The sequence below is a fragment of the Sciurus carolinensis genome, chromosome X (genome assembly GCF_902686445.1).
Source record: "Sciurus carolinensis chromosome X, mSciCar1.2, whole genome shotgun sequence".
In the NCBI taxonomy this organism is placed as follows: domain Eukaryota; kingdom Metazoa; phylum Chordata; class Mammalia; order Rodentia; family Sciuridae; genus Sciurus; species Sciurus carolinensis.
In genome coordinates this window covers 26,103,727-26,124,777 of record NC_062232.1, presented here as the reverse complement: position 1 = coordinate 26,124,777, position 21,051 = coordinate 26,103,727, and the positions used below count along the sequence as shown (strand labels likewise).

The 21,051-nt window shown below is 33.6% G+C and overlaps 1 protein-coding gene and 1 non-coding gene across 5 annotated transcripts in view; both read left to right on the top strand.

Annotated features, from left to right (window-relative positions):
* Window positions 1-21,051, top strand: part of Dmd (dystrophin) — a 2,099,091-nt gene that overhangs the window by 680,201 nt on the left and 1,397,839 nt on the right. For all 4 annotated transcript variants that reach the window (XM_047536255.1, XM_047536256.1, XM_047536254.1 and 1 more), the window contains exon 18: window positions 17,662-17,785. In XM_047536255.1, the coding sequence (XP_047392211.1) occupies window positions 17,662-17,785 (124 nt within the window). The remainder of the gene's footprint in view (window positions 1-17,661; window positions 17,786-21,051) is intronic.
* Trnav-cac (transfer RNA valine (anticodon CAC)) lies at window positions 11,518-11,591 on the top strand. Its single transcript has one exon. It is a non-coding gene; the product is annotated as a tRNA-Val (tRNA).

Below are 21,051 nucleotides of genomic sequence, written 5' to 3'. Positions count from 1 at the left end.
TACCAACAAGCAGGAAGACAGGGCCACATTCTCAGAGCTGTAACATGTATAGTTTGGTTTGTTTTCTGAGTAAGGAAAATGGTAATCATATTTACTTATTCATCTACAAGGAGAAGCATAGTTGAGTGTAAGCAGAGCCAAATTTTATTCAGAAGATCTCTGTGCCTTTACTTCTGATTCTTTTCTTCACCCTTCATTCTCCACATCAAGCACTGAAACTGCTCTCAGCAAGGTCGCCAGAGAGCTTCTTAATTGCCAGCTCCAAAGGTCACTCTTCAGTTCTTATCCCTCTTGACCTTTGTGCTGTGCTTGACAGTGATGATTAGTCCTTTCTTGAATTTTTCCTTCCCCTCAGTTTCTGGGACATTGTTCTCTCCTGTTTCTTTTCTCCACCTGGCTTTCTGACTGTGTCTTGTCAATCTTCTCTCCTTATTTCTTTAATGTCAGTTTCCATAAGACTCACTTTTTGGTTTCATTTTCTTTTTGTGGCCCTTTCTTTTCCCAGGCAGTATTTATAATCTTGGCTGTATCAGTCATATATATCGTATAGTTCCCAAATTAATATTCCTGGCTCACCCTCACCCCTGATGCTCATACCTGTATAATACAAATGCTTATTGGCTATGTATATTGGATTTCTTACAGGCAACAATGTGGTTTTGCAATTTGGATTGCACAAATCTATATTCATTTACATGATAGTCTTAAAGAATGCTGCCCCTGGACTTGTGTAATAAGAATCCTCTGCGGCCATTCACAGTGGTCTTGATAGCTGCTACATCCCTGTTCAAATATATCTGCTAAATTCTCTTTAATTTGTTCCTTCTTCTGCATCAATAGTGGCTTCACCCTAGTTTTAGTCTCTGATAATTTTCTGCATGGAATTCTGAACTGATTTCTCTGTCACTAGTCTTACCTTTCTTATCCATACTCTTCACAATCTCCTGGGAGATATCTTAAAATGCAATTTTAATTAGATCATTCCTCTGCCCTTAATTCTTGAAATGTACATCATAGAAATTCCTTTATGATCTTTAGCTTCCTAAATCTCTAGCTTCACTCCTTTCTCCACTGTCCATTTTTTTTATATCCCAGTGATACTCAAAATAGTCTGAAAACTGTTTATTACCAGTCCATAATGAGATATGGAACTTGACCCAAATATAAATCAATGCACTGCTTCTTCCATCAATAAATTTGGCAATTAAAAATAAAATTATATGGAATAGTGTGCTTAGTGACTTAATTGATTAATTCTCAGGTGAAAATTTCTTTCCTCTCACAGACCATTTCAAGTGGCATTACCCTCCAGTTTTAATTAACTACTCTTTGATCTCCTAAAATTCTGTATTCTGTGAGACTTCTTTTTCTCTTTTCCTACTATTCTCTTTACCTAATATTCTTTTTTCATACCTTTCCCTTTTCTATTTCTACATTCCTTGACTCCCAACTGACTACCTTGTATCTGAGAAAGTAATCTCCCAGGCATTTCTCAGCCTTTTAAATATTTCCATTAAAACACTTTCCAATTTTATTATAATGAGTCCTTTTGTATTCCTCTATTTTTGGTAATCTCTTTGAGGTCAGTAGTCATTTATTTTCATCTCTAAACTACAGTGCATTTTCCAGAAGTCAGTGCATACTGGGTATTGAGTGACTCTCCACTGGATATTGAACAGATATTTGTCAGAGTTTTGTCATAGTCTTATCAGAAAAACAGAAGTTACTGTAGGTATTTCAAAGAGAGGAGACATAATACTGGGTATTGTTTTAGCAGGTGGTAGGGAATTTGGAAGCAGCACAGGAGATGAGAGGCAGCTTCAAACACTGTCAGCATCAGAAAGCTACTAATATTCCTAGAGGTGGAGTAACAGTATGGGGCAAGTTACATGACCAGAGCCCAGAGGCTGGGCCTTCCAAAACGAATTTAAACATAGTTAAGACTGCCAGGTGAGAAATTGAACTGATGGGAGCAGGGGGCTATTTAGAGAAAACTGAGTAACTAATTATTAATTTGAAGAGTTATCTTCTCATTACTAAATTTATGTGATAATAGAAAATGTTATTTTTACTCTGACATCTTCTGAGAATTTTCCTACTCAAGTGTTTTCGACTCAGAAATCTGTGTCTGTGTAAGTGAGCACACATTATGCCACCACATAGATATAAAAATGATTACTGTCTGCTATGGACTAAAATGAGTCCTTCCAAAATTGACACTTTGGAACTGCAATCCCCTGGGTGATGGTATTTGGAGATGGAGTATTTGAGACTTAGTTAAATGAGGTCACATTGATGGGCTCACCATGAGGGTATTAGTACCTGTATAACAAGAGACTTTGGGAAGTGTGCTTGCGTTCTCCCTGCCGTGTGAGGACCCAGCAAGAAAGAAGCCATCTACAAGCTAGGCAGCAGACCCTCACCAGAAACTGACCCTGCTGGCATCTTTATCTTGGAACTCTAGCCTACAAAACCATGATAAATAAATATTTGTTACTTAAGTCACTCAGTATTATATTATGGCAGCCCGACTGACTAAGAACTGGCTTGGTAAAGCAGTGAGATTTACTCCATGTTTTAAGTTAAGTTCATAGAGATGCTCACTAAAAGAAGTAGATGGATTGAAACAGGTCATAGTGCTGGGGAAGTGGCAGTGGGGCAGTAAGAACACATCAGATTTAAATGGCTTTCCACATTGCACTAGATAGTTTCTGAACCCTGACTAGAAGTTATTTAAACTTTAAAGACCCACAACATAAAAGCATGTTGAAGTTCTTTAAACTCAGCCAGCTTTCACACTGAGAATGTTTAAAGTTTAAATTGCCTCCCACAGGGTCCAAGGCACATTCAGTATGTGGTGGGTTTCTTTGAATACTCCTGTAGTCAGTATGAGTTCACAGTATTTTGGAAAGAAAGTCACAGCAACATTTGTTTTCATGTTAATTTTTCTAATCACTCAACCAAGAGGTAACGGACCACTATGATTTGTAAAGTACTCCAGTTGCTATAATTCTAAACCTCCCTTACTGAAGTCTTCCCTTGGAAAGCTTATATTCTACCATAAGTCATGAAACAAAAATTACCAATAAGATAGTAGAAAGTTTCAGGGAAGAGAACCTCACTCTTGGCTTGACAGTTGGATATGGAAGGCTCATGGGAAATTAGTATCGTAGTAGAAAGTTAAAATGTGGAGAAGCATGAGACTCAAGATGATATAATATGGTAATTCAAATACAGGGGACAGTTCATACACAAATGCAGTTTACATAGGGTTGTAAGTATTTTTGCTTGCCTAACAGCAGAAGTATGGTTGAAAAGGTAGGTTGGGTTTGTAGTACAGAAAGGAGTGCCAAACTAAGGAGAGTAGACTTTAATCTTCTAAGTCATGGAGATCCAGTGCTCTCTAAGATAGGTGGTGGGAGGAAGCTCACACAATGCAATATGGCCACTGTGAACAATACCATTTAGATCCCACTTGAGAGTTTGAAGAGGCCATCTCACTTTCACTCTGTAGATCAGGAAAGAGGTCAGCAAGTTTTTCTCTATGCAATCAGAGAGTAAATATTTCAGTCTTCCTGTGCCTACGGTTTCTTTTGCAACTGCTCAATTCTGCTGTAGCTAGAAAGTAGCCATAAGCATTTTAAATGAGTGAGCATGGATGTATTCCAATAAAATTTTATTTACAAAAACAGGTTGTGGGACATATTTGTCCCTTGGATCATAATTTGCCAATTCCTTCATTGAAGAGTACAATGAATGAGATTATTTTACTGTTGGTGGTTTTTCTTTGTTGTTTTATTATCTTTGTTTTAGCTGTATTTGTACCTTTTATTCTTGTCATTTCAATAATGATTTTTACCTCATCGGTCCCTAATAAAACAAAACAACACTAAACCAAATATGACCATCCTCATGTGAGAAAGTTAGAAGTGGCTTAAACCCAATTAAGAAAGTGTCATAGAAGTACTAATCACTGTAACTAACATGTATGTGGCTTTGACCATATGTTAACGCATTCTTCTCAGCGTTTTGTACATATTGATGTATTTAACCGTAAAGATGACATTAAAAAACAAATTGTATTATTGTCCTCCTTTACCAGTGAGAAAAATGAGTGAAAAGTTCAGGTGAACTTTCTTGCCCATGGTGATATAATTTATAGGAAGCAATGCAGACAGAATTTGAACGTGGACAACTTTGCTCACACTACAGCATTGGCAAACCCTATGCCTTCCTATTTTGTAATGAGATAAAGAGGATTTTTATCAAATTCTCTAGTTCTAGTTAAAAGCTTGATGAAGACCTTTAAAAATAATGCCAAAGTCTATCCATGTAAACCATGTGCTTTGGATTATGACTGTTGTACAATTTTGAAGTTTTATCTAGACTGTAGGCTCCCTTGGGAGTATATGGATTTCTTTAAATACAGTGATCTTTTTCAATGAAAAAATTTTTTCAATTAGAGAAATGTGAAAAATTAAAATGACACTGAGATTTCATCTCACTGCAGTCAGAATGGCAGTTATCAATAATACCATTAACAATAAATGTTGTCAAGAATATGGGGAAAACGTACACTCATACATTGTTGGTGGGACTACAAATTAGTGCAACTGCTCTTAAAAGTGGTAAGGAGATTCCTCAAAAAAACTAGGACTGGGACCACAATTTGACCCAGTTTTCCCACTCCTCAGTATATATCCAAAGGATTTAACATCAGCAGACTATAGTGACATAGCCATGTCAATGTTTATAGCAATACAATTCAGGATAGCTAAGCTATGGAGCCAACCTTGGTGCCCTTCAACAGATGAATGGATAAAGAAAATGTGGTATATGTATATTCAATGGAGTATTAGAGTATTACCCAGCCATAAAGAAAATGACTTCATGACATCTGCCAGTAAATAGATGTAACTGGAGATTATTATGCTATGTGAAATAAGCCAGTTCCCAAAAATCAAAAGAAGAATGTTTTCTCTGATATGTGGAAGCTGATACAAAATGGGTGGGGGCGTATTAAAGAAAAGAATAAAGGTCAGTGGAGTACACAAAGAGCAATGAAGGGAAGAGAGAAGAATTGATAGGGAAAGACAGTGGAATGAATCTGACTTGACTTTCCTATGTACATACATTAATACACCACAGTGAATCCCACCATTGTGTACATCCACAAGACACTAATTAAAAAAAAACTAAGTAGCAGAAAAATCAGAGTATCAGGAATGGAATAGGGAGGAAGGAAGGAAGGGGAGGGGAAGAGGAAGTACTGGGGACTGAATGAGAGCAAATTATATTTCATGCTTTTATTATGTCAGAATGAATCATTGTCAAGTCTAACTAAAAAGAACCAATGAAAACTTTTCAAATTTAGGAGTTATCTTCAGCATCAAGGCGTGAATGAAAGTCTCATATAATTGAACTGTTTTGTCCAAACACAAGACTTCTCGTGTTCAGGTGTTTTAACCCTATCATATAATGCCATAAGTAACAAATGACCTTTGTCATCTATGCTGTATGTTAGTTCTGGTGCCAGAAAATACATCAATAGTTTGGACTTGGGGGAATTTTAGGAAACTAAAGAAGATTCTATGGTAACAATAGATTTGGAAAAGTATTTTATAATGCAATGAGGTCATCCATTATGCAACTCAGGATCATAGTTTAGTTTAATGAAAACATTCAAGAGCCATGTCCTGTTGTTAGAGATTCCAGTCAAATTTTGGCATAATCCAAAATAGCACACTCATAACCACTAAACAATACTATATAGCAACAAACCAGAATTTCATGTTATTTCTTTTTTAAAATATGGGTTTCCCTTTCATTTGGAACAAAAGGAAACTAGTGTAGTGGAGATTTTCAGATTCAGGCAGACCTGGTTTTAAACTTTAACTCCATGTTTCACTCTGTTAAAACTAAAGGAGTTCTCTAATGTTTTCTGTTCATGTTCTACCTATGATAGTGAAAAGAACTGATGGGTTTCAGAGTCCAGAAAATACCTCTACCTTTTTTGAATTATGCGTATTTCCCCAAAGTGCAGACTTATTTTCTTAAGGGATTCTAGGTATTATGACTTCAAGATATATTTGTGTACATATCAAAATGGCTGAAAGCATTTTAACTATGCATTTGAGGGTGTCTTACTAACATGTTCTTTGTGTACCATTTTATCTATATCTTTGGACATTTTATGTTTATGTAAGAAACCTCCCATGAAAAATCCATTTGTCACCATGTTATCATAATGTAGATAAGAAAAAGAGAAGCCAAATTGATGAACAGGCAAGGTGTGAAAGGGAATGTGCGCCCTCTAGTGACCCACATTTATTTCTCACAAGGACATTTACAGTTTTTCCTTTGGGTTTCATCATTTTAAATAAACTTCAAATTTGATTTTGAAATAAATGGCTCAGGATTTTCAACTGAAGCATATTACATTGTAGGAACATAGATTTATTACTGTGACAATATTCCATCTATCACTTAAGAGAATATTTCTATTAACCTGTGTTAAGGTGATTTTCTTGCACAGAACTGTGTTTCAAAGGGATTTTCAATTTATTGAGAATGAAAAATAAGCTTGAGGCATCTGTGGCTTAGCAACATTTTATTTCCAGACCTCTGGGTCATGAAGATTTTGCCCATGTGTGTTCACACTCCTTGGTATTATAACTAATTCATTTACTATAGCTGGTTCTGACATCTTAGAATTTGGGGGATTTCCTTACTTTTTAATTTTTAAGAGAGTTTCTGTGAACTTACATGAACAGAAAATGTGAAAGCAACTTCTTTTAAACCATGCCATACTTTAGAAATGCATTACCTATGTATTCCAAAATGATTAATACTTGATATCAATTTAAAGTAGGAAGGTTATTTGAAAGTAATTTTTATCTATCAGATGTTGATATATTTTGGTAGTTACACTTTTTTCAAAGAAAAATATTTTTTTTCTGAAGTTTTATTCTGTTCAGTGCAATCATCTATCCCAAAAGTATAAAGATTAATATCAATGCCAGATAAGTTTTATGGTTCTGGTATTAATAGCTTAAAAAATGTTAATCTCTGAGTTTGTATCCAAAGCACTATATCTTAAAATGCAGTATTCATTAAACACACATAATTTGGTATACCACAATTGACAATGAAGAAGATGTGCAATTTTATGGACAATATTTTATGTTTGGATTAGACTTCATATTTTGAGGCACTCGTTAAGTAGGCATATTTTAGAATAAGGTAAACCACACAGAAATGGATTTTTTAGTATCTTTTAAAGATGTATTTCAGTGCAATCTGGAACAATTAAATTTTACTGTACTGAAAGATTATGAGTAATGTGCTAAAATTTGCACATATAAAACTAAAAAATACATTTAAGACCATGTAAATATAAGAAATAGGTAGCAGTTTGTACTAACTGAAGATGGTGTTCTTTCTTATAAATCATATTGTCTTAGGTATTACGTAAACTGTTTAATAGAACTTTTAGGCTTCTTATTAGAACTGGGAATTTTAACATCCTTGGATTTTATTTGACTGTTAGATGAATACACTAATGTGATTAGAATATCAAAGCCACAATATAAGCAAAACTGACCACAGCTTTGTCTCAGGTCAAAATCTCTTCAATTAGAGAGGTAAGTATACACACATTGTTAAAAAGTATTGGCAAGTTTTTACATTATGGCCAGTTTGATAGAAGAAGTAGATAAAGAACAGAGAAGTTATTTGCTCAAAAATTCAGCATAAAGATCGGAATTAAAACATGGCACCTTACGGTTCAGTATATTTTTCAATATATCATATTTCCTTCACATTTATGATACATTTAAGCATGCACACTGAACACATATGCAAACACATCCATCACAAACATTAAAATATATATGACAAGCATTTGGTCCTCCTATCTTCATTCCTCCCACTATGGAAAACTTGCATGACATACCAAGAAACATGCACATCTATGTGTGTGTGTGTGTGTGTATAATTTATCTAGATTGAAGAGGGCTATTTTTCTAAATATTTGCTTGTTTTTATTGTGCTTAAGTAGGATTTTCATTTGTAATCTATATTCACAGAATTAACAGTTGTCATGTATTTAGAATATCTCAAAGTTCTACAAATATTTTCAGCATTAATAGAGTTTATACTAAATTTCATTTGATATTTTATGAAATCACTCTGATTCACATCAAGTTTCTATCCTACTTATTAATTTTTTAAAGCAAATACTGTAGAGGAAACAGGGAAGAGTTTTCCTTTTCTCAGAAGGGAAGTTGAAGGGGAAAGAGTGATGAGAAGGTGATCAAGAAAAGTTACACAGAAGAATTGCATCTTGAACTTAGTCCTGGAAGATGAACAGGAGTTCATGGGGTAGTCTGGGATCAGTGGAGTGACTGTACCAATATGAAAGTGAAACATCTCATTTTATAAACATCTGATGAAGAAAAAATGATTATTGAAAAATAGAACAAAATTTTGAAATTTTTACTCCCCAAATATTCATTCCTTTATTAATACTAGCAAAAAAATTATAGTTTTGTTTATATTTATATCAAATCTTGCTTTGTAGATATTTAAAATATACATTTAAAAATTAATTTCATAAATTGCCTGGTCTAGGCCTAGACCTCCGGGACTCTGCATGAGTTATCATATTTCACAGTTGTCTTCCCTTTACTTTCAGGATTCTGAGGATAAGTCTCACATGTATTTTCTGAAATCCTACATGCAAAGACATTTATGTATGTAAAATGGCCATTCATAAATGGAGATCACTAATCGAATTAGTTAAGTCTGGGAGCTTGGAGGATTTCCTCTTTCAAAGTTTACTCATTTGGGAACGATGAATTCCAAATGGTAAATTGGAAGTGACTGAAATGAAATTTATGTAAATGCATCATCTTGGCTTAATATTTTACATGGTAGTTGCTGTAAAGAAAATATGAACAAAATCAATGTGCATTAAGAGACTCCTCTAACAATTAGTATAGTTGTCCTATAACACAAGATCCACACAATGATATACTGTTCATAATTCAAAATCTTTTTAAACTGCAAGTGTTTGTTTCTTTAGATCTTGGGATGTTTTCTGTGCTTTTACCTTTTAAATATTTATATACACAGATATCTCCCAATATTGACCATAAGGTGGTGTAATTGACCTAATTTGGATCATCTTTATTGGAAATTCATATATATGAGACTGGGTCCATTTGTGCAATACATTTTTAAGGGAAAATTTGACTTTCTTAACATTTGATATATATGTACTATGCCTTTTGACATTTTTGAAACTTCCTATAGTTTGAAATTATAAGTTACACTCTTAGCCCTAGACCAATCAAAAATAAAAGCTTTTTAAATTTATGAAGAACTTCCAGAAAATGAAAGATTTCTTTCTTAGGTGGCATTTTTTTTCTGCACTGGGGATTGCACTCAAGGATGCTTTACCACTGAACTACATCCCCAGCTCTTTTTGTTTTTGAGATAGGGTCCCACTAAGATGCCAAGACTGTCTCTGAACTTATCCTCCTGCCTCAGTCTCCCAGGTCACTAGAATTACAAGTGTGTACCACAGTTTCAATCTTGGAAGGCCTTTTTAAGTAATAATTCTGGTTTAGTAATAAATTATTTTTGCACAAAAGAATTCAAACACATGGTTGCCTTGTACTGTGAGATTTAACAAATTTTAATTTTAGGAGTTAGCATTGAGTACATTTGTAAAGAAGGGGAAATTGTCACTTCACTGTTAGTCATAATAGTGCAATAAAGTAATAAAGGTAGAAATTTAGTAATATAGGTAAAATTTTAGTAATAAAGGTAAAATTTTAAGATAAACATAAGATGGAGTATATGCATCAATAATTATAGTAGACAACTATTTTTTGAACAGAGAATACAGTCATGATTTTCTTATTAGATTAATGGTCTTTTAAATTGATTAGATAGAAGGGATAGGAACCATGATGATAGATGTACATTGAGTGCGAAGTGTTACAAGGAAAGTATGATAAGAATAAGCAATATATTGGTGGGCTGATTCTGAGGGGTAGAAGCCAGTTATTAGCAACTTACCGTGTGTCAGTTCATTATCAATGATTTCATGAGATTTTTAAGGGTGAGGTAAAAAGAATGAGTGGAAAAGAGAAATTTTATGAAGAAGAGAAAACACATGCACAGAATCCAAAAAATAACTTCTCAGTGTTTTCCTAGAGCAGTTTTAAGAAGCAGTTTTATCTTTAATTGCTGTTTAGATACACAGTCTCAGGTAATATGAAGTTTTATAGAAAATATCACCAGCAAAACACTGGGAAGAGTATAGTTAGCACCTCATCTATAATCATGCATAGGTTTTAATTAGAGAGATCTGTTAATTTGCCATGCATCTCAATAAACATCTGAAGAATATTCAGTAGCAGTGACAAATGTGAGAACTACATGACATACCATAGAAAGCAATGAAACAATAACTGCCAAATTGATAAGGAATAAAATAAATGTACAATTGTTGCTTGGAAGCCAGGTCTGAGTAGGATCCAAAAGTAGACTGTATTCATCGTGCAGTTGAAATGTCACCAAACCTAAGCACTGAATGTAGGACATTGGCACTCAGTGAAAGTGCATGGGAGGCCTTTTGAAACCCTGTTTTTGCTTTCCCTTCACCCTTCTATCCTAAGGAATGGTGCTGAATGTTAGATGTTGGAGTGCAGGTTGACTGCAAGTTACATTGGGACTAAATATTTAAGTAAGGAAATCAGATATGGTTGAAGCAGCAGTCACAAATAGAAGACAAAAAGATGATTTGGTCAGGAATAGTTTGGACATTGAATCATGTAAGAATAGTGTTTGTGTTCTACCTATTTCCCTAGGAACCAAGATGTCACAATGATGATAGAAAAAAAGGATTCCAAACTTGGGAATAGTATAAACTCATTTATATTTTGCTTTATACCATTTTGGAAAGGAAGAGTGACATATTAAACTATGAGCCTATGAATACTTTTTCCTAGGCAAAACACTTTACTCCACACTATACTAACAATATTTGGAATCCTTTTTTAAAGTGTGTAAATAAAAAAAAAAGAGAGAGCATAATCATGCTCCATAGCATCTGTATGTGAAAAGGAATTTCAAGCACCTGGTGGAATCCCTTTGCAAATTTGTAAAATCAGACAAAAAAATTGAATGAGAAAAGACTTCTTTTGTAGAATTTTACATTCTGTTGCCTGAATTGATCTGAATTAGTAGAACTACATGCCAACTGGTGTCTAGGCCTCCCTTAAAATCTTCACAGAGCAGCAAGCAGACGGTTACCATGGTGTTGACTCCACAAAGCCTTCATTGTGTAGAGATAACCAATTTACTTGGCAGAGCCTTCAGTCTAGAAGCTGATTTAATCCTAATTCACTGAAAAAGGTGTTTTTAAAAATTATCCTAAAAAAGTCCCAGTGTGATCTGAGCCCCAGTTCTTTAAAATCTTTTATTAAATAGATACTTCACAGAGGCTGGGGATGTAGCTCAGTTGGTAGAGTGCTTGTCTCACAAGCACGAGGCCCTGGGTTCAATTCCCAGCACTGCAAAAAAAAAGATACCTCACTAAACCAAACTCCTTGATAATGTGGACTGATGTATTAATACCATATCTGGCACGTAGTAAGCACTTAGAATATATTTTTTGGCAGAAAAATGGATTTTTGAACTTTTTAAAAGAAAAAGTATGATTTCCCATTTTGTTCAGAAAGATACATGTCTAAAAGTGTTACAAAACATCTTGGATGAAAAAAATTCCACTTCCAAACTGAATAAATAACCATTTTTTTCACGTTGGTTAGAAGAAATGATAGAGCTTGATTTATAACACATATATACAAGACCAGTACAAACACTAGGTTTAATGGAAAACTTCCTTGAACAGACCTGAGAAGAGCTCTCCATGCTGTAATGCCAGCCTAGGACCCTGAGTCAAGTTTGGGTTTCATACACCTATAGGTGAAATTGTACAATCTTTCCCAGAGATGGTGTCAATCAAAACAGTGTAAGATAAAACTGAAAGAGTGAATTTTGCAGTCACTGGTGCAGATTCACTTAGCATATTCATGAATCCGATTATTTAGTGTGTAATTTGGTCAGATTAATTTTAAAGTAATGAATTTAATCAAAGTGGGTAAAATTAATTATACTAACAAACTAAATTTTTAATATAGGAAACATCCATTGAGCAGGAGGATAAAAAAATCAGTGGTTGAATTCTGTCATTGGGGCAGGGAAAAAACTTAAGTACAGCTCTTAGGCATCCTAAAAACCATGAAGGGAGATTTGTGTCTAGAAGAAGTGCTTGAACAAAGGACAAAGTAGTTTCTTTCTTTATCCTAAGAAAAATGTAAAGAGTTTGGTTTAATTAGTGAAGCTAATATGATTAGATATGTTTTTTAGAAATGGTGATTTTGATACTAGTACACAGAATAAAGAGTTCCAGAAAGACTGTCTAGAGACCAACTGAGAATCAATTATTGCAGCAATTTTGTTACATTTAATGGCAGCACAAATTAAGATGCTAGTTGTGGAGACTGTGAGAAGTGGATATTAAGGTGATATAGAATGTGTGATAGATTAGACTTTGCTTTTGATTAAATGTGGGAAGAAAGGATATTTTAGTTCACACAGGCTGCTATAACACAGTACCATAAACTGAGTAACATACAAGTTAATTGAACCCTTATTAAAATATAGTGTAAATACCATGAACAGCAGAAATTTCCTTCTCCCTTTTCGGAGTCTGGGAAGTTAAAGATTAACAGACAGCAAATTTGTTGTTTGGGGAAGGAAGACTGGTACAGATGTAGCTTTCCATATCTTCACATGGTAGAAGAGACTATCTCTGGTTTCTTCGGCCCCCTTTAATTGTATTATTCCCATTCATGAGTGTTCTACCCTCGTGAACTAAATTATTTCTCAGGTCATATCTCTTAATCAGGGATTAGGTAGAAAATTCAACATATGAATTTTCAGTGGAGACAAACAGAACATAGCAGAGTGGATGATAACAGGGATGACTGATGGTGATGTCATTCACAGATATAGGAAAAGGTGGTAGAGTACCAGTTTGGGGGAGAATATCAAACATTAAATCTTGATATTTAATATGAAAGGAAATTTTGCAACTTACAAATGGAGACATCCATTAGGTAAATGGTTATGTAGCTGTGGGGTTCAAAAGAAATGCCTTAATTTGAAATACACATTATCAGTGATTGATAAATAGATTGCAGTACAAGTCATGAGCATTAATAAGATTGCTGGTGAGAAAAAATTATATGGAAGGGAAGAAGATGATTGCTAATGAACTCGGTCTTGAATTCCAGTACAGTATAACAAGATGGCAGAGGATAAGCAGCAAAGAACAAATAATAACCAGTGGTTATAGAAATAAAAGGCAAATTAGATTAGAGTGGCATCATGGAGGCAAATGAAGGAAAATTTCTAAAAGCAGTATAGTCAATAGTGGTAAATGTTACTAGACAGCAAGAAAGTAAAACTGCATTGGCTTTAGTGATGTGATGACTTTATCAAATAGTTTTTTTGTTGAGAAACATTAATGACTGAGTTAAAGAGTGAGTAGGAAGTAGGAAACCTATTCAGTAAACCATACGACTGTTGCAAAGTACTTACCTTTATAAAACACAAGCAGAGGGAAACAGAATGTAAAAGTCAAGAGAAGCTTTATAAAAACAGAAGTCAATAAAGTATGTTGAAGTTCCATATAACAATGCACTCGTGATGTGGGTGGGATTGAATTTTTAGTGGATAATAGAAAATTGATGGACTTGGATACCTGAGAAATAATAGAATGACAGTCAAAATGCCAAGTCATGGGATTTATTTATGGTAAAAGAAGGGAAATTCACTCAAATGTAAGAGAAGGAAATGAGAAGAATGGCTTCACATGCAGGTAAGATGGAATTTTTAGATATAGCAAGTGGAAGAAATTCTTATATTGCAGTTTTCTCTGTAAGAGAAAACAAGGTCATTAACAGAGAGCTGAAAGGTAGGTCAGAGATTGGAGAGATTTGAAGGAAAGGTTTAATACTTCCTGTGGTAAGTCAGAGCTCAAATTAAAAAAAAAATGTATGGTAGAATGCTGGATTCTTTTAAGGCTGTTGATCATCCCCTTTGTTTGGGTTTACCTAAGAGTAGATCTGGAGACAAGTACCTAAGTGCAAGTAGTTTATTTGGACAGTGATCCCAGGAAGCAAAGGAGGGAAGTGAGATAAGGAAAAGAATGCAGACAATAAAATATGATACATGAGGAGAAATCAGGGAATTCCTTGGGGCAAATGGGGCTCATTTTTGCCAGGGACCTCCTAAAGACTGAGTATAATATGTTTCAAGGTGGTCCAATTGAGTAGTAAGGTGTTTGGGATATTTAAGCATCCGTTTGAAGCTCTCACTGGTTAGTACTTGTCAAGTATACTTGGTCTGTCCCATGAACTATTCTGTTAAAGTTTACAGGCAAAGAGACACAGGGATTTTTATTTGGGCCAAAGAAAAACAAAATCTATCTTAAGACCTTCTGATAGTAAATACTTATAAAAGTTGATTAGAATTGTAGTGTGGTTCACTGGATTTCATGGGCAACTAAAAGACAATATTCAAAAAGTGTTGCTTTAGTGAGTTAACGTCAACAAATGGGTAGGGGGATTTTTATTGCATGCAAAATGACCCTATTATTAAATCAGTGTTATGAAAGAGAAGATGGAAAATATGATAGTCAAACTTTGGGATAAAACAAATGTATGAAATCTACCGATAACCATATGTAGTGAAATTAAAACCAATAAATATTAACAATATTAAAAATGCATGCACAAATTAAAGAGTGTTGACATTCAATTACATGAGGTTTAAAGGAATTCAGATCCTTGTTCCCTCAATTTCTAGTTGGGTATCTTTGATAAATAACAACTCAATAAATAATTATTAGTAGGGACTAGGCTTTCTTTGTGTTGGAGGACATGTGAGCTAGATGACCTAAGTTCCTGTCCCATGATGCCAAAAGTCTAAGGTCAGTTAACTTAAATTCTCTTGAGTTTCCCTTTCCTTATATGGGCAGGGAGATTGGTAATGTATAACTGTAGCATTCTTATAAGAATACAAACTGGGAATATTTGTAAGGGTTTTTGTTTTATAAAGTTCCATATGAGTTTAATTTTAAAACAACAACCTGAAACTAAGTAAAAAATTTTAAAAGATTAATACTAGTTAAGACCTTGAAATACTGGCTAAAAAAAAAAAAGTCAGTTCATAGGGCTGGGGCTGTAACTCAGTGGCAGAGCACTTGCCTAGTATGCATGAAGCACTGGGTTCTATCCTTAGCACTACATAAAAAAAAATAAATAGAGGCACACTGTACATCTACAACTATAAAAAAGGAAATAGGACTCCCAAATATAAAAAATTACTTAATATGTTTGTGATAGTTAATATAATTATGTGTGATGGGACTAACTTAATGATAGTTTGTGAAAAATTCCAAAAGTTTTAGGTAAAATTAACCTCAAGGTGAGTTGAAAATCTAATATTGACATGAAAACTGATTAAAATAATAGACCACATCATAAAAGTATTATAAGAAGATAGTTGTCTCTTTTTCCTTGATTATACTGTATATTACTTATATGTTGTCTATAGGTGCAAATTGAAGGGAACCTAAGGTATGGACAAACCATGCAATGTTCACTGAAATAATTAGGAGTAGGGCAGAGTAAACTTCAGATGTCTTATAGTGCATTTAAATAGTTTATTTCAAATATTTGAAGATGGTAATGGAGAAGTGACAGCATCTTGATTAAAATGTCTTACTTTGTATCTTAAATTTCCTATTTTCCTTGTGCTCCAAAAAGCTCCTCTAGAAATTATTTTTTCTACGAATGTTTATTTGGTTTGGTTGCAATACTCAATAAGTTGTTGGATTTGTTGATCTCTAAATTCCCTTTTCACTGATCCTTTATTGATGTTGATAAAATCTAGGAGCACTTTCTCAAGAAAAATGCACACACCTTCAGAATGGTACCTGGAATTTTAAGTGATTCATTCATCCCTCACCCCTGCAACTTATCTGTGACTATTCTAAAATCCATGCTTTTTTGAAGTTTTAAAATTTCTTTTCTAAAATCTACTTTTAGTTTATAAATTAAAATAATATATATTAATGATATAGAACATGTTTTAAAATATGTATGCATTGTGGATGGCTCAACCATGCTAACATACTCTTTCCATTACATTTATCATTTTTTTCTAGTGAGAATATTTAAAATCTATTATCTCACTGGTTTTCATATGGAGAATATCATTAAAAACTACAGTTGCCATTTTGTGCAATAGATCTTCTGGACTTATTCCTCCTAACTGAAAATTTTCATTCTTTGATTAACATCTTCCCAAGTACCCACTCTCTCTGCTAACCTCTGGTAACCAGCATTGTACTTTCTGCTTCTATGGGTTTGATTATTTTAGAGATATCTATTAGTGAGATCATGCATTATTAATCTTTTTGTGTCTAGCTTATTTCACTTAGTATAATGCCATCCAGTTTCACTCATGTCACAGATAGAAATTCCTTTTATAAAGTTGAATAGTATTTCATTGTGTGTGTGTGTGTGTGTGTGTGTGTGTGTGTGTGTGTGATTTTTACATTTTCTTTATCCTTTGATCTATGGATGGACACTTGAGATTATTCCATACCTTGACTGATCTAGACCTGAATTAAAAAAAAAAGTTTCAAAATTTAACATGGTAATTGATCAGATATTTGTTGCAGCAAAATACCCTACACCAAAACTTAGTAGCATAAAACAATAGTTGTTTATTATTTCTCATATCTCTGCAATGTGGGCAGTGCCCTTTCAACCTTTTTTTTTTTTAGCCATAATGTGGTGTCAGCTAGAATGCTCATTTTGCTATATTCAGTTGCTATTCAGAAGGTCAGAGAAGGCTTTATTCACAAGACTATTTCTTCATGTTCTTTCATGTAGTCTGTCTATGTGGATAGATTAAACTTCCTTAAAGCATGGTCACTTCACAGTCATTGAACTTCTTATATTAATTACATTTGCCTTCAACAAGTGTGTATTTTTAAACTACAACATGCAAGCATCTATCAAGTCCTTCTGGGATTATCTTACTAATATCCTATTTGCCATGATAAATTGTATGGTCAAACCCAGAGATAATATGTTTGGAGACTATGAGGGCAAGGATATCAAAGTATGGTGTTCAATGGGTACCACCAACAGGAATTTTAGTTTTTTGTAAATACTTCTCAAAAAGAAAGAGACTCATCTTGGGCAGTAGTCATTTTGCAAATAGTACAAACATTCAAGCAGAACCTGGGTAATAGCTTATAGGAGATACTGTAGAGGTGATTGCTGCACTAAGGGGAATAAAATGGCCGCTATGATCATAAGACTGTACATCAAAGCTGACTTCAAATTTTGAGCCTGTCTAACTAGGGAAAGAGTAGGGCTATTAACAGTAATAAAGACATCAGGCAGGAGTCTCAGATTGGGAGGAAAATGATAAATGTGAATAAATTGCTTTTCTTTCCATATAGAAGAAAGAGATAATGACCTTTATTCTTTGCTGTCTTAGGTTGGATGTCGATATAACTGAACTTCACAGTTGGATTACTCGCTCAGAAGCTGTGTTGCAGAGTCCTGAATTTGCAATCTATCGGAAGGAAGGCAACTTCTCAGACCTTAAAGAAAAAGTTAATGTAGGTTCTGCATTAAGTTTTTTGCATTTTTTTCTATTTTGTACTGCTTGCAAACGTTTTTTATTAGAGGTGGTGGGATGAAGGCAATCTGATACAATGCTATTTAATATATGTTTAAAATTTATTTTAGATGTCAAGCAAAATCAAATTTTAGCCTAGAATAATCTTTAACAGATTCTGTGACCAAAATATCTTCTTTAATGTTTGTACTATTTAGCTGTAAATTAACAATTTTATAACATGAACTCTGGTGATTTCCCATCATATATTTTTCTGTTACCTCAAGTCTAGTCCTTAGGAAACTTGCAGAACAGAACAGAATACAATAAAATAGAGTAGAATATACTACACACTTAGAAATTCTGAAGGCCCTATTTATGCATCATCAAAAAAGTTATTCTTTATAGTCAATAATACTTGTCATAAATTACAAGATTATATTTCCCAGATATATATGTATTTTATTACCTTAATTAAAATGTCTCCCTTCTCTCAATATTTATTTATGATGAAAGATGATTTGCTCTTCTTAATTCCTTTCTGAGACAATATAATTTTAACCCTCACAATAGGAAATTTTATTAATTTAATAAGAGCTGTTTCATCTTCAGGGAAATTATCAGGGCTTTTATTTTTCAACTTCAACAGTTATAAAACATTCATTTTGATATATAATTGACAACAGTTTTAAGAGAATTTCTACAAGGCTGAGTAAATAAAGGGAACAGGCTAAAATAAAGTGACTTTCAAATAATTTTAGTTACAGGAATGTCACATATAAGTGTAAGGATTAGCTCTGCTTCATCTCTCCAGCATTTAATTCATGAACAACTGTATCCATTATGTTATCAAATACAACACTACCTCAGATATAAGCTCATGTTTATTGCGGGACTGGAAATTTTGAAGAAAAACAACCACAAAGAGCTTCTGGAAGAAAATTATGTATTTTTAGGCTGCTTGCGGAAGGGTGATAATTTGTCAAAAGTTCTTGGAATTGACTATATTTACAAATTGGAAAGTTATGTTAAATTTTTTTGGCTTTATAAAAATATGCTGATATTAGCACTATAATAGATGATGATAAATTGTTTCAAGAAATGGAAAATATGATTATATAAGTTTTAAAATTAAACTGGATAAACATTATAATTATTATAGAATTATAGTATTATGAAATTAGCAGAATGTCTTTTTGCAACACATATTTATTTAAAGTTATATTTGAAAGAAAGTAGAAGTAGAAAAATTGCCTAAAAATGGTACACTCTAAGTTTCAAAGTTTATGGGACATATTCAACCACTAAATATATGAATCATATTGGTTATTTCATTAGTTAATTAAAATGTTTTATTGATCTGATTCATATAGTTATCTGTTTGTCATCCCATTTCTGTATCTTAAAACAGCTTTGATCAAGCAGGAAAATTGAGTTCCAGCATTTCAGGAATATAAATTCAAAAATTTCCTTTTATCATATAGTTACCTAGAGGCAATTTACATTTAATAGATTGTGTCAGCATGACAGACTGAAATGCTAAAAAAATGTACAATATTGTATAAGTGGTTTTCTGATGCCTAGCAAGTCACCTTTATCAACTTGAACTCTCATTTTCTGAAATAACAACATCATTCTTAATTGCTTACTAAAATAGGATGTGAAATGATTTACCCAGACATTTTCTTCAGGCTAAATATAATGTATATGTGTTAAAAGTCCTTGAGAGAAATATGCTGTAATGATGATGGATATGCAGTTCAGGTGTACATTAATTTTATTAACTTCTTCACCTGTCAGTTTATGTAAGTTATTTTGAATTCATGGGAGGCACATTTCATGAACTTGAATGGTATTAATTCATTTTTAGGCATCCATTAAAAATGGCTAAATACTAACACTTTTATCTTGATTGCTTCATTCATTTATACCTTTCTAGTGTTTTCAGTCAATAATAATATCCAAGGTCACTGTTGATGCAGTTTTATACAGTTTCAAATATGAACCTTTTAAAGTAAATCATAATTTCTCTATCTCTGTTGACTATTTTATTAATAGAAGTCAAAAATGTACTTTCTTAGAAATGGAGTCTTATGGGATCTCTCTAATCAAAGTGTGGCCCCTGGACAATAAATATTAGCATTATCTGGGAGCTTTTTAGAAATGTAGGATCTCAGTAAATCATAACCTGCTATTGAACAAGTTCCACAGGTGATTTGTATGGCTACAGATATTTGTAAATCAATATTCTAAGACACAGTCTGGGTGTTACCAGACTTCTAGATGTTCTGTCTTTCATTCTGTGGATGTCAACGTGGTTCAAAATTTTTAACTGAACTGATTCTAACTACTCATATTCTCTATGTGGGTGCTTGGTAATATAAATTAGTAATAACATAACAAAATAGCCTCTTCTGACCACAAGTCAAGGTAATAAGTGTCTGAGAGTGAGGAACTTATACAAGGTTCTCTTAAAAGTCTTCTGATCAAGCTATTATAATCATCAGGTCTGGGCTCTTTCTAGGATCTGTGCTTGCTTAACTAATCCCAAATAAAAGTTTTTACCAAGTTGCAATGAGAATCTTCAGGTCAGTTAAATCTATCATTTCTCCTGTATCTATTATCTGTGTTTACCTACCAGAATATAGTCTTCTGTTTATCTGTCCTTTCTTTATCTTTATGCTGTCCCACACTCCCTTTCCTCTGCCTTACTTCATGTGCTTTGTGTTTTTCTCTAGTCTCACTGTGAAATCTGAAAACCTTTTTTCAAGGCAAGTCTTTTGTCCTATATACTTTTTTTTAATTTATTTTTTTACGTTTACATAGGGTAATGATGTTTCTTTTTTTTCCCTTCCCCCCCACCCCTCCCACCCTTTTCCCTTTATACAGTCCTTCTTTCCTTCATTCTTACCGCTCTCCTTAGCCTAACTCTAAACCTAACCCTAAACCTAATGCTAACCCCTCCCACCCCCATTATATGTCCTCATCCGCTTATCAGCGAGATCATTCGTCCTTTAGTTTTTTGAGATTGGCTTATCTCACTTAGCATGATATTCTCCAATTTCGACCATTTGCCTACAAATGCCATAATTTTATCATTCTTCATTGCGGAGTAATATTCCATTGTATAAATATGCCACAGTTTCTTTATCCATTCATCAACTGAAGGGCATCTAGGTTGGTTCCACAATCTGGCTATGGTGAATTGAGCAGCAATGAACATTGATGTGCTGTTTATACATGGAGACTACTTTGACTCTGAAGAGC